Source organism: Blennius ocellaris, assembly GCF_963422515.1.
Source record: "Blennius ocellaris genome assembly, chromosome: 11".
NCBI lineage: Eukaryota > Metazoa > Chordata > Actinopteri > Blenniiformes > Blenniidae > Blennius > Blennius ocellaris.
In genome coordinates, this window is record NC_137660.1 from 16,878,742 (window position 1) to 16,893,578 (window position 14,837).

General features: G+C 41.0%; 2 protein-coding genes across 5 annotated transcripts; one reads left to right on the forward strand and one right to left on the reverse strand.

The window, feature by feature from the left end:
• Positions 1-1,523: 1,523 nt before the first annotated feature.
• impdh1a (IMP (inosine 5'-monophosphate) dehydrogenase 1a) lies at positions 1,524-6,229 on the forward strand (the record flags this gene model as incomplete). Of its 4 annotated transcripts, XM_080505582.1 has the most annotated exons (15): positions 1,524-1,622; positions 2,120-2,168; positions 2,959-3,060; positions 3,204-3,278; positions 3,489-3,695; positions 3,785-3,872; positions 3,951-4,150; positions 4,376-4,466; positions 4,573-4,668; positions 4,819-4,962; positions 5,128-5,269; positions 5,372-5,515; positions 5,614-5,697; positions 5,986-6,002; positions 6,126-6,229. In XM_080505582.1, exons 1-15 carry the CDS (start codon positions 1,525-1,527, stop codon positions 6,227-6,229), a joined length of 1,641 nt encoding a protein of 546 aa, XP_080361708.1. In that variant the 5' UTR covers position 1,524. The 4 variants fall into 4 exon arrangements, with proteins under 4 accessions (XP_080361708.1, XP_080361709.1, XP_080361710.1 ...); XM_080505583.1 differs by lacking the exon at positions 5,986-6,002 and having other exon boundaries at positions 6,126-6,147; XM_080505584.1 differs by lacking the exon at positions 5,986-6,002 and having other exon boundaries at positions 3,204-3,263; positions 6,126-6,147.
• Positions 6,230-9,385: 3,156 nt separating this feature from the next.
• prrt4a (proline rich transmembrane protein 4a) lies at positions 9,386-14,319 on the reverse strand (the record flags this gene model as incomplete). The annotated part of the gene is made up of 3 exons (XM_080504717.1): positions 9,386-11,496; positions 13,471-13,629; positions 14,298-14,319. 3 exons carry the CDS (start codon positions 14,317-14,319, stop codon positions 9,386-9,388), a joined length of 2,292 nt encoding a protein of 763 aa, XP_080360843.1.
• Between the last annotated feature and the right edge of the window lie 518 nt (positions 14,320-14,837).

Sequence of the window (14,837 nt, forward strand, 5' to 3'; positions counted from 1 at the left end):
AGACACATCTTGGCCTCCTGAGCAGGACTTGACTCTCCTTTCCAGCGGCTGCACAAGCCTCGGCTAAGGGAACTCGAAGGGAAATCTGAACTTGGTTGAAGCAGATAGTTCCCTTCATCAACAGGTTAGCTGAGAAACTCTTCCCTCATGCCTGGCAACATTTATGTTCTCCAAGGATCATAAGCAAACAGACTGGAATAATTATTCTCCTGTGTGCAAACCAGTCTATTTTGAGGATTGTTTGCTGCTGCTGCTTCTTCTTTTCTATATATTTTTTTGTTTTGTTTTTTCATCAAAAGAGACACATTTTTAAATTTTTCCTGCAGGTGATCCTGACCTGCAGCCTCACTGCAGACCTTCATTTATGATATTGTGTTTTGCACCATTTTCTCAGACTGTTTCTCAGGCAACAAAACAGATGGCAAGACAGCTACCTCGCATGACAGGTGTGTCTGAAAGGTGCTAGTGTGTAGAAGCACACTGAGCACTGAGTGTTTATGAGTGCTTATAACTGAACTGCAAATTGCGTGTCGGTGTGTGTCTTGTGGGATCTCACAAGGCCACTGTATACGTGGTGTGTGATTCAGTGTGTGTGCATGAAATTAGTCAAGAGTGCTTGAAGAGTTTTTGTGTGGAAGGTGGTGGGGCCCTGTGGAGGTGGAAGCCCTGGATTTCTTAGAGATGGAGGGTCATGGTTATGACCGTTTTGGAGAAGGCGAGAGAGACAGTTACCAGATTGACTACCGGAGGATTGTCGGAGACATGGAGCCAGCCCGTCCGCGTACCTCCAACAGAGAAGCAGAGCAGCCTCTCCCTTTTGGGGCCTTCGGCCACCCAACGACACATGGACACGGGCACGAGACTGCCGCTCAGCGATACAGCGCCACACGTATCCAAGCTGGATATGAACCGGAGAGGTCAGTCTCACACATTGCATTGGTCTGCACCCATTCTCCTCCAACTCCGAGGTCATGAACTTCCCTGTTGGGGTTACGTGAAGGTTGCAAGCTGTGGAGTTGTTTTCACTTTCTAGTAGCATTGGCTGTGTGCTTCCTACAAGCCTATTTACAAGCTTCCTGCATGGGCAGCCAACCAAATCCTCTTACCTACTGTACTGCCGTCATGGACGTACAGAAGTAGCTTGCATTGACAAGGACGAATCCCTTTTGTTAGCATTTCCTGTCTCCTCTCTACCTTTTGTAATAGGATCTGGCTCAAGCACGTCTGCAGGGAACGCCTAGAGAGTGAGGAACAGATGAATACAGTGTTCAGTTATTTGTCTCTGAAAAATTACGTCCTCGTAACAAAGTCAATAAACATGACTTGCAACAGCCTCAAGCGCACATAAAAAGATTGTCATGAACAAAAAGCATATGAAAAGTTTACTCGACATTTCACATTCAACAACAAAAGTGACACGCAGTGTGACCGAGACGTTGCATGTCTGGAATGCTCTTCATTTTCACATTTCTGCACTTGCGCTCATCTCCATCATGTTTATGTGTATCTTTCTTTTTGTTCAGCATGGCTGATTACTTGATCAGTGGAGGCACAGGTTACGTTCCTGAGGATGGACTCACAGCTCAACAACTCTTTGCCATTGGAGATGGACTGACCTACAAGTAAGATTTTACTTGAAATCACGCTTAATACTGCTATTTTATTGATTTTACTGTGGATGTGATGGAAAGCGCACATATGAAGAAACACACACACACACACGCACACGCACACGCACACACACACAGGCCAATGCAATGTTTTCCTTTGAATGTTTATTAATATCAGTGACACATCTGCCGAGGTTTTATATAGCGGATTATTATGAGTAATACTACTTTCAAGGATGGCTCTGAGTGGTGACAGACATTAAAAGCAACGTGTGTGGGGGGGATTTATCTGCATACAGGGGATAAGTGGAGCATATTTCTGAGACAGATTATCATTTCTGCTGCAGTCATTAAAAACGGTCACTTTGTAAGACTGGAGACTTTTCACATACATGACTACTGATGGCAGTTGTGAATGTGTTATATTGTGGCCATTGTCTCACTAATACTGATCAATAATTCAGTTCCTGTTTTCATATAATGTACATTTCGCTTATCTGTTCTTTCAGTGACTTCCTCATTCTCCCCGGTTTCATAGATTTCACTTCTGATGAGGTGGTGAGTATCATCATACTGTGTGACATAATAGACACGTTAGACATTTGAGAATAAACATATATACTGTATATATATATATATATATATATATATATATATATATATATATATATATATATATAACATTTTTTCATCAATAGTGAACAAACAACAAAAGCTGCTGTTCAGTTGGTGCTAAAATGGAACAATGTCTTTGACTAACAAGAACCTCTCTTCTGGGCAACAAACATGTTTTTGTATGTAAAAATTGTCAGATTTACATTCATTATTTATCATGACATTAAGATTTTGCTGTGATTACTACCAGCTGTGTTCCATAGTGAAGTGTTGATGAGGACAAGGTTGTTTATTTGTCTTGCTTTGTTTTCATCTCTTCAAGCTCTGCAGGGACATTAAATTAATTTCATGCTTTAGTCACATGGGTTATCACTAGCTAGCAGGTGTTCAAAACACACACACACACACACACACACACACACCCGCGTCATTTAACTCAGCAGGCGACTTCAGCAAGTAATTTTTCTAATGTGTAAAACAGGCATTTAGACATCATTGCATCGCAAACGAAAAACAAACATTGACATTTGGTTAACAAATATGCTGCAGCAACGACAACAGTGTAGAAATGTTTGTTGGGTAGCAGCAGGTCAGAGCATCAACCTTTTGGAGTAATTTCACTCGGCATTATTCTAATTTATATTCAAAAATTATTTGTTCCCAAAAGTGTGAATCACTATTGGTTGATATGGACCAAGATTATGTATACGTTTTATGTTTTTGCATTTGTCAGGATCTAACCTCTGCACTGACAAGAAAGATCACCTTGAAGACTCCTCTTATTTCCTCTCCGATGGATACAGTCACAGAGTCGTTTATGGCCATTGCTATGGCAGTGAGTACAGACTGCAGTCCATGTTCCGTGGATCACATAGAACTGTGCATTTGTCATGTTGTTGCGCAAAAACTGCATGTGTTTGTGTTGTCTTATATCCGTATACTGACCTGATTCTTCTGTCTTTGATTGGCTGGTTTCAGCTGATGGGTGGAATTGGAATAATTCATCACAACTGCACAGCGGAGTTTCAGGCCAACGAGGTGCGCAAAGTAAAGGTAAGATGGACAAATCTCAATGAGCATGAACTTACAACAGATATACTGTATATAGTAACTATATAGTAAGTAGGCGTTGCTTTCATTTCGAAGGTTTCTTTTGTGTAAGTTTGTGAGAGTAGGTGTGTCTTCCAGTGATTGGCTTCACTATAAAAAGTCGGAGGAAATGCCATCAAGATCATTAATTACTCATGTTTTTCTTTTGGTCAGAAATTTGAACAAGGGTTTATCACAGATCCGGTGGTCATGAGTCCCCATCACACAGTCGGGGATGTGTTCGAGGCCAAGATACGCCACGGTTTCTCTGGGATCCCGGTGACGGAGACGGGCAAGATGGGGAGCAAGCTGGTCGGCATTGTTACCTCCAGAGATATAGATTTTCTCTCTGAAAAGGACCATGACAGACCCCTGGAGGAGGTGTGTGCACAAATGCTCTGGCTTGTGTGAATGTCATATATTCCGGTGTGTTTTCTGATGCACAGATAATTATTTCCTCTCTGATCCAGGCGATGACAAAAAGGGAAGATCTTGTTGTAGCTCCAGCGGGAGTCACACTAAAAGAGGCTAATGATATATTGCAACGTAGTAAAAAAGGTAAATCCTTAAAAAAGACATTCAGCCTTTCATAGTGTCTTTCCTCTTTAGCTCATTTAAACAATCTGATTTTCCCAGGTAAGCTGCCCATCGTGAATGACAGTGATGAGCTGGTTGCTATTATTGCTCGGACTGATTTAAAGAAGAACCGAGATTATCCATTGGCTTCCAAGGATTCTCGTAAACAGTTGCTGTGTGGAGCTGCACTCGGTACAAGAGAAGATGACAAATATAGACTTGATCTCCTCATGCAGGCTGGGGTAGATGTCGTGGTCCTGGTAAGTTCTGCTTGCAGTACAGTCATGCTTTGGGAAAATTGAGTTTGTTTCTGACAAATAATAATAATTTAAAAATGCTCACACAATTTCCTCTATACCATGAATGTAGTTGTAAATTCCTGGTGTATACAAATAGTCTGCATTATTTGTTCTTAGTTGTAAACACTCATTGAGTGTTTCCTCTGTCCTGAATCAATTTTTAATTTCATTATTTTCCGATGACAGGACTCTTCCCAAGGAAACTCAGTATACCAAATCAACATGATCAACTACATCAAACAGAAATATCCAGAACTTCAGGTAGTTGGGGGAAATGGTGAGTTCAACTTCTTTTTCCTCACAACTTATTACAAAATCTCCTTTCATTATAAACGCCCATTTGACCCCCACGCCTCCTTTTCTGTGTCTCCGGCGCCCTCTAGTGGTCACAGCCGCTCAGGCTAAAAACCTCATTGACGCTGGTGTGGATGCTCTGAGAGTGGGAATGGGCTGTGGATCTATTTGCATCACTCAGGAAGGTATAATAATGATAATGATAATGATAATAATAATAATGTATATATTTAATAAAGTATTTTACATTACAAAGCAGGAAACATAATAATGGCACAATTTGAAGTTACTGTAGCAATATTTCACTGTCATTGTATTGTTCTTTTTTTCCTAAGTGATGGCTTGTGGACGGCCTCAAGGTACATCAGTTTACAAGGTTGCAGAGTATGCCAGACGGTTTGGAGTGCCTGTGATAGCGGATGGAGGCATTCAAACTGTTGGGCATGTGGTGAAGGCTCTTGCTCTTGGAGCATCGACGGGTAAATGAACTCAATATTTTCTTTCTTCTTTTTTATTGTATGGATGCTGCTCGAATCTCTCATTTCTTGTTGCGGTTGCTTTATTTAATGTGCAATTTTGTAGTTTTTCTGGCACTGGCCTGATCCTATAGATTAGCATCTTCTGATCATTCATATATTTTTCAGTGATGATGGGCTCACTGCTCGCGGCGACCACTGAGGCTCCAGGAGAGTATTTTTTCTCAGATGGCGTGCGTTTGAAAAAATATAGAGGAATGGGCTCATTGGATGCAATGGAGAAAAATAACAGCCAGAAACGCTACTTCAGGTTGGGGCAATGGGTTCCAAGGGCAAATGTGTTATATGAAAAATATGAGGTCCTATTCATGCCACTGTGAGACATCTATCCATGGCTCTTTGTAACTTTCAGTGAGGGAGATAAGGTGAAGGTGGCTCAAGGAGTCTCAGGATCGGTACAAGATAAAGGCTCCATCCATAAGTTTGTCCCTTATCTGATTGCTGGTATCCAACATGGCTGTCAAGATATAGGAGCTAAGAGTTTGTCCATTTTACGGTAAGAGTGAAATGATCTGAGTTCTGCTTTTTTTTTTAATCTTAGCTTTTCCTTTGTAAAAGATGATGTCAACTCTGAAGTGTGTGCATTGGTTTCAGGTCGATGATGTACTCTGGAGAGTTGAAGTTTGAGAAGAGAACCATGTCTGCCCAGATGGAGGGAGGAGTCCACGGCCTCCACTCGTAAGTCATCTTGAATCACCACTTGTTTGGTGTGTTTCCTTTTTGTTTCTTCTTTCCGACTCATTTTGCAGGGAATGGTTTGTTAACGCCAGACACCCACTGTTTTCCTGCATTTACTTTGTGAATATTTGAGATTTGCTTTATAAACACTGTGAAACCAATACATGGTGTTTTCTAGCTTCACTCAAAGCATTGTTAATGATATCCCTACACCTAATTCAAGCCGTTGTTAGGTGCGCCAAAATTGTCTTCTCTTTTCTTTTTTTCTTACTCATGCTATCATGTTAGATATTCTTTTGTGCCATGTAAGTATGTCCACTTTCTATCTTCGTCCTCTCCTTTCTTTCACTCAACGGTATTTTGCAATCTGACAAGACCACTTATCTTGTTCCTTTTTCTTTTTTTTTTTGAAAAATCTCCATATATAGTTACGAGAAGCGGCTTTACTGAGGCAGGAGGAAGAGGAAACCCAAGAGCAGGACCTAATGTCCCCGCCCCTGCGGCTCTGAGTAGATGCACTGGACGCACGTGATCAAGCCAAAAAACACACAAAGGCTGTTGAGGCATCACAACATCTGCACTCAAATTTCTTTCTCATTTATCCCGTTGTTTGTATTTGACCACTATGAAGATAGAAAAACATCCCTCTTTACATCCAAGGGTTGACAAGATCCTGATGAAATAACAGAATTTTAGAGGATGGTCACATCAGTGGATATTTGGGCTAATTAATGATGTCACTGACTCATTTTATCCTTGTTGAAAAGCAAATGCAAACCAGCAACTAAGTTAAGACAGGCTTATTATTCTTTCTGTAAATGGAGATCTGTCTACTACATTGTACCCTGGTGGAATATGTATCAAACTTTGAGGACATGGGGATCTTTACTTCCATGCTCTTTATCTTTATCAGAGGTTTCCTCTTAGCCTCACAGAGTCGGAAGCCATGTAGAAAAATATTGCTTGCCAAGATTGTAAACATATTGCAATGGCAGTAGTCACAATATTTATTAAGCCTTCGTATATGTGTGTATATAAAATTTACAGAAATGTAAAGATTTTCTTTATCATGATCTTTAGATGGAATAAGTTAATTGTTTTTGTTTTTGTTTTTGTTTTGTTTGTTTTTTTTTTTGGGGGGGGGGGGGGTTCGCTGACATGTGAATGTTTGGACTTCGTACAGTAAAGTTAATAGTAAAACTTAACACTCACAACATATTGAGGTAGATTTACCACCGGTCAGTGATTTCTGTGTTGCATATTTGCAGAAGGGATCAAAGCTGAGCAAGAACCTTAACTCAACCCTAAATTATATTCAAAATCAAACAGACTCTTTAAAAATTCATGTGTAAAATTGTTTTGGTCTTATTTTAAGTTTGAAACAATGGATTAAAAAAAAAAAAAAAAACATTGAAACTCAATAGAATACCCAAAGATTTGTCTCTAAATAAATCTTTCATTCAAACGAGGAAACCGAATTGCCCTCTGGAGTGGTTTCATAAGACCTACCATGACAAAGTCATGTAAAAATGCACCATTACTGAGGAGATTGTACATAAGATTTATTAGAGGTGGTTGCTTGTTTTTATAATGGCTCAGTATTCCAAAAAGTAAATAGTGAGTCACAGAATTTTGAACACTTCATTATAAGGTAATAACTAACCAATGATTCAGTTCAGATTTTATTGTTGATTTATCTAAGGACAAATGCTTGTTAGTTTTAATTGTGATTTATTGGTTTTCCGTGAGACACTGAACATCTTTTACTGACAGATTTCTTTAATGTGACACAAAATCAGTAACTGATCGACTTTTCCATTGGGTGATACATTTGATCATTGTATACTCGGAGGATTAAAATATTACCTGTAAATAGTATTGTGTGAATAAAGATACTTTTGACAAGAACTGTTTTTTTGTGTTTTCATATTTTTGTCAAAGCTCCAGAGGGAGGAAGATAAATATTTTGGAAAGTCCTTAAAAAGCATGGGGGGTTGAAGATATCCTAACTTTGGCTATAAATGCACATAAGCTTTCTAAGATGCCACTGAAATAATCGGTTTGTGCCATAAATCCATATATAAATACAATAGTGTATGAACATACATTTTACTTAAATTTCCAGGTGTGCACCTCCACAGGAACACAATCCTGAAAGACGAAATAGGAAAGTCCTTCCTTCCAAATTCCTATATTGTAACATATTGTATCTTTATGCTGCTACTGAGTAGGCAACATGTTACATTACAGATAGATTAATTAACCACGTAACCATAACTCATCCATAGATACTTTCATCCACTTTATCAGATTAATCCAAGTCGGTATCGCAGGGAGTTGGAAGCAGTTGGCAGAGTGTCACTGTACCAAGCTGAATCAGGTCACCATATGCCATTTATTGATGGGTTGCTAATTGCAGACAATGCTTGTAAGAGAAGACAAACTCACAAATGTACAAACACAAAGAAATGATCCACTTGTGGTGGCCGTTAGGATTCAGGCCTCTCACCCAGCAGGATGATGGGAAAAGGGGCGTGGTTTTTAGGCTCCTGCGCTTGGGGCTTTTGCTATATTGTTCAGTGGAGTTTTGGCAGTTGCTGAATAAAGACGTGTTCATACCTTCAGCTCTGACTCATCCTTTGTCCTGCCACACCCTTAGCTTACTTAAATGAACCCAGTGTGACCCAACATCATATAAATAAACAAATACACTTGTAAGTAAAATGTATTTTTTGTCGCCATTTTTAACTACAGCTAACAGGTTTCTTAACTTACCTTTATGGCTTTTTTGCCATTTATGTATCAGCCATTAGTCTTATATCCATATTATTTGCCCATTTTAAAATTCTACACATTTTCACCTTTAAAATAAGAACTTTATGTTTCACAGAAAACTTCAAATGAATTGACAGAAAAGAGTAATTTATTTTGAGAACATACCAGGTTGCCAGTCAGTCACAGAGCAAAATAACAAATACAAACATTCACATGTCAATTCACACTTATGTGCAATATGGAGACACTGGTCGACCTAAAAAGCATGTCTTTGGTGTGTGGGAGAAAGCTGGAGTACTTGGAAAAAGAGAAGGAGAAAAACCTGATCCCACAGAATAGTTAACATGGGGTCTGTGTACTGTTCCACGACCATATTGCTGTCATTTCAGTCAATCCAGATTTAACAAAACCACTGAATTACCTGTCAGGAATATCAAAGCGTGTCTCACTTCTGAAAACACACGCATTGTATATACGAATAAACATTTTCTGCATCCAGATTCATCCATGGTCATATTCTCACTCACAAACATGGAACATCACTGATAAATATCATCCATTAAATCAACTTAGGCTCACTGCAGTTTAATAGCTTTAAGCTGTGTATATAAACAGATAAAGTATCAGTAACTGTCAAGAGCAAACAAACAAAACATTTCATTTAAAAAAAAATTAACACTTGTTTCCAAACAAGACCACTGGTTTCTAAATTATAAACCATTTCAATAATATCAACTGTACAGAATTTACACAAACTGCTTCAGTCTACATATAATATGAATGAAATCATTTTCTGTACATCAGTTTAGGTGACTATTTTAGTTCATTTAGCTTTTCTAATAACTTAAAAAGTGTCAGGGTATTTCTATACAAATACAGCTGCATAGCAATCACATTTAAAATGTTCTATGTTTTACAATTCAATGGTGTCACTACAAACGCTCAAGGCATCGATTTGTCTGCACACGTTAACAAACTCAGCTTGCACGGCCAGATCCCACTCCAGCTGTTTGCTTTCACTCAGTTGTTTGGTCCCTGCTAATCGGCCAGACCCCTGACTGTCCTGGGAGGCTAGGCTGAGGGTTCGGTACCGCCTGTGGTAGGACAAGTGGGGGATTGCTCTTGGAAGGCTGCTCTGAGCAAAGTTTTGCCCTCTGTTAGCCCAGGAATTTGATCGTAACTTTGATGTTTCTTTAGGGCGGTTGCACAAGCCCTGGGTTGATCCAGTAGCACTCCCTTTCCAGTTCAACTGCTCTGGTGAAATTGTTGGATTACTGGGAGATGTCATATGTTTATGTGGCTGCGAAGGTCTGGAACCTGACAGGGTGTTCTGTTGATCTACATCTCCACAAGAGGAGGTTCGGTAAAGAGTGTCTGCCACCAAGCGAGGCTCTTGCTTTGATGTACTTTGGCTAGGAGAGTTGAGGGAAAGGCTTGAAGAAGCATAGGTCAGCCTCGGCAAACCAAAGATGCTGTGAGAAAACAGGGATTCACTGAACAGGGCTTGGTCTATACTGCGGGACAAGTCAATCGGAGATGGAGGCCTTAAGTCCACAGTTGAGTCACTTTCCAGACCCCAACTTTCCAGAGATGATAGTTGGGATTTTCCTGCATTCTTCGTTTGGAGTGATAAGCATGAGGGTGTTGGCAGAGGTAGTACTGTTTTGGTTTGGATGAGCGTTGAACTATTGTCTAGTTTGTTTCCAGGGCACTCGACCATTGAGCAAAGTTGAAGAGCCTCTGACTGCCCGTTGGTGACAACATCACAGACCACCAGCTTTTCCGGCTTACCTTGGGGAAAGGAATCGTGAGTGGGGAGGATGGGAGAATCTGAACCACCCATTTGGGGCAAGGTAGGTCCTCGCAGAGGGGAACTGCAGGATAGACGGGACCAAGTCCCTGGACGGGACTGCGTTATGGTTTTGATAGAGGAATTATTCTGACAGAATAGAGGGTGTGTGGCAATGAGAGACAAACCTAGACTCACCCCAATCTCACAGATTCTGCACCCTACTTGATAGCCCCACCAAGGCCAAGGTTGGAACCCAAAGCCGTCCACCCCACCCAAACCAAATGCATGCAGAATGCCATAAAGCTGAAAGCCTCCACATCCTAACAAGCAAAATGAAGTTCCTACTGCAGCCCCTGCTGCTCTCTCCCAGTCCTCCACTTTGGCAAAAGGACAAATTGTGGGCTGTATTGCTTCAGGAGAATCCCCACTCTCACCATTGTCATTCAGCCTGTAAATATGCTTTGTGTTGACTTGCGTTAAACAGTAGAAGATGAGGTAGGAGAGTGAAAGAAGGACAGTGAGACAAACAAACAGACATTGAGGGAAAAGCAGGACAACAACTGGGAGTCTATGGAAAATCTGCAAAATGCCAACACACCCCAGAGAAATTATAAAATGTAATATTGACATGAATAGTAAAAGGCCAGGCTTAGGCAAGGCTGTACATGTAGCAGAAAGAGCTAGGGGGAGTGAGAGATACATGCGTGATCGCAAAGAAAGAAGAAAGAAGGCCAGGGAAAAAGCCGAGATCAAACAGGGGAATGGCAATTCATAAAGCAACATAGAGACTAGAGGTGGAAGGCGATCCTGGTGACTGTAAGCATCATAGAGCAAACTGAAAGCTTGGATACCAGCAAATGTAAGTATGAACAAGTGCAACAGTGTAAAGTAGGGACTTCCTGGTGGACAACGCAGGGGCAAGCCTAACAGGCAGACCATTGAGATTAGGCAAAATGCTGCAAAGATAGAACCTAAGCCATAGATGTGTGCTTCCCAGGCAAACCCCCACGTTGCCAGGGCGGAGTTCCAGTCTGAATACAGAGGGACCAGAACTACAGGGCCGAGAGCCACAAAGGGGAACAGGGATTCACTGGAAGCCAGATCCTCTGGGTCGGTGGGAGTCCAGGACTGATTCATTGTTTTGCATGATGTGACAGATGTGTCCATGCTACCATCAAGCAAGACAGCGCTACTGGGTTCTGGAATATGCAGCTCGTCATTCATATGGTCATCTGCAAAACAAGAACATCATGAGCAATGAACATTTTATGTGTTACGAGAGAGATGGTAGAACTTTAAATTGGGACTAAGCCTTGCAAACTGAGCGAAAAAAGCAAGCTGATGAGAGCCACAACAAGATATCATGAGCTTTGTTATTATTATTGCAGTGTTTTGTGATTATGTGAGGGGTGCAGGAGTTGCCTAGAGGTTAGGGAAGAAAGCCTCAAACTAAATGTTTGCTGATTCTCTCTGCCGGTGGGTCACTGCTGTTCTTCACATTGCTCCAGTTGAGTACTAGAGTATGCCTTCTACAAAATGTCCACAAAATTAAACATGTGGATCACTTGATCTGTATGTGATCAAAATATCTTCACCATGTGTGCTGCAATACTCAAACAAAGGGCTTATGTTTCTCAATAGCTGTATACTTAACTTCTTATTTTATCTAAGTTAATCTACATTGAGTTAAACGATGGCAGAACTGCCCGCGACTGATCATTTCACACCAACTCTGACCATTAAATCAAGCAAAACTAGATGATCTCACTATAGATGTTTTCCACAAAGAGAACAGGAAGGAATCTACTCTGTGTGAAGTTAATCCATAATAAAGCAGACTGGGCTTGTAAATGGAATCTCTAAGTAGGTCACAGAGAGAGCGACAGCATGAGCAAGTTGTGTGTATGTGTCCATGTGAAAGTGAGAGAGAAATGCGGGTTGATTAGCTAGTATTGACCTGGATGCTGCTCTCATTTTTTGAGGCTATTATTAAGCACAGTCAGTAGGTGTTGTGCTATATATTAGTTTGTAAAGGTATCTATGGATAACATTGACGATGTAAACCATCAATAATATAATAATGGCTCACTCCGTAGATGAAATAATAGTTAGCATGAGCTATGTGGAGCCATTTGAATCAGGGAACCGACAGGTTGTAGGTGGCAGTGTAACAATTGTGTCAGTAATGAGGCAACAAACACGTTTATATTTTGGGCATCCCTAATTTGACCCATAACATATTAAACATATAAATACTCACAATGTGTCGAGTAGATCCACAAGAACGATAAGGTTTTGGTGAGATGTGCTGTGGTATTGAATACATAAGTGGGAGGAGGACAATTTCTTAACCAGTTCTGTCAAAGTCCTCCTTCCCCACAGCTTGTGGTCACAACAAATCACTTACTTTGACAAGTGAGTGCCAATGTGTGTGCAGTAAATACAGTTTGTGTGCACTAGTCAGGTGGCTCCGAATTCAGGCAGTGGACACGCACTGCAATGTGAATAAGCATATATTCCTTTTTATTTTAGTAAGAGTTTAGTGGACTGGACTGGAGACTCTATGATGAAAGAATTGAGAAAAGAAGGACATGGATGTCTAAGTAGGCTAAACTCACAGCTTCATCTGCCAGTAGAATACATATTACAAACACTGCGGCAAAACAGATTTATAGTCTCTGGAACCTATACCTCCAACAATAATTTACTCTGCAAATTATGATCACCCATCAGTGACAAGACATTTATGCTAACTCTGGTTAAATGAAGATTCCTCTAAATGCAATAAATTTAACTCAAGACAGGATTCTTACCTTTTTCAGGCTGCGTGCTGACAGTTCCTTTATACAAAATATTATCTGCAGCATTGGTTATCCCAGCTGTTTTTCCCTTTGTGGTAAAAGAAATGCCTGTGGTCAACCTCAAGCTTTCAGTGTCTTGTGCAGCAGTAGGGTGCTCTGCGCTTGGACCATGTCCAGCAGGCTGCAATGAATCCTTGTTTGGTTTTAGTGAGCCAGACAGACGAAAAGGAAACTGGTTATCAGTCATCTTATTTTGAATAGTTGGAAATGTCAGTCGGCTCTCTCCCGTCCGTGGAGGATACAAAAGAGAGGTTGTGGTGGTGATCTCCGCTGACTGATACTTTGTTTGTTTATGACGGGAGTCAGCTGGTGCATCTATAGTTGAAGACCTTGTCGTTTGTTTACTCCACTCAGATGTGGTATCTGCACGGGCTCTCTCATTGTCGAGAGCAGATGTCTCAGTGCTCTCCTGTAGATCACCATATTCACCGATCACACCTTGTCGATCATGTTCCTCTGACGATGACAAGATCCAACTCAAAGGCTGAGCCAGGCTGTCACTCCCTGGTCCGGTAGAGGGATTACCCCTGGGGGCTAAATCAGGCCTTTGAGGTCTGTGCGAACGTTGTCCAAGAAACCACACTGCTGGGTCAGTGCCTGGATCTTGTGTGCTTTCAATATTTTCTCCAGTTATTGCTTTGACAAGAAGTGACAGAAGCAAGGAGAGAGGAATAAGAGAATAAATATTCCACAGAGAGACCATGGTGAGGGTCTGCAAACTCCACCACAAGTCACCCGGAGTTGTAAGTCACTCACATTTTGATCAGTCCATAATTTTAACTATCCAAGGATGCCATTCTTAGCAAGCCTAGGGAAATTAGACAAATCACAAAAAGGACACAATTAGTTTGGTCTACAAATGGTTGTGTACTATAGTATATGTGCAATGCATCAGTTAAAAACGTGCATATTTTAAGTAAAGGGAATACTAAATTCCCAATTGTGTGCATGAAAACAACGATAATAAAGACTATTTTAACATTGTCATTAAATCGCAACACTGCTATGTCTATGAAGGCAAGGCACACATACAGTATGTCGAACAAACAATACAATGAAACCACAGAGGAGGAAACATTATGCAAACAACTGCTTCGAGTGTTGCAGCCATTCTCCTTTTTTCCTTCTTACCTCATTAATAGTCCACTCTGCTGCAGCCTCTTTAAACATACATGCCGCTCTGTGTTGCTGCATGTCTGCGGTCTGTGTCTGCACTGCACTCTGTGTCCTTTCATACTAACTGCGCTGTGCTGTGCCCCTCTCCTCTCCATCAGGCAGTCGACACATGGGACAAACCCCACCTCCTCTAAACTACCCCCGCTTTGCTTCATGCTGCTGCACTGATCTGACAGTGTTGTCTGAGATCCTCCGAAATCTGAGGCAACGTGATGACGGAGAGAAGAGTAGAGAAGAGAAGAGAAGAGGAGAGAAGAGAAGAGAAGAGAAGAGAAGAGAAGAGAAGAGAAGAGAAGAGAAGAGAAGAGAAGAGAAGAGAAGAGAAGAGAAGAGAAGAGAAGAGAAGCAAACATAACATTAAGATACCAAATAGGGGAATTTTGCATAATAGCACTTTTCAACCAACAGGCATGCAGTACTCTTAAATAAGCGTTGCCATGCCACAGATCAATACATGCCACTGATTGTGATTTACAACCAAGAGTTAAAGTAACCACTGCGTAAAGTGCTCAGCTGGAAACAGCAGCAGCTCGAGG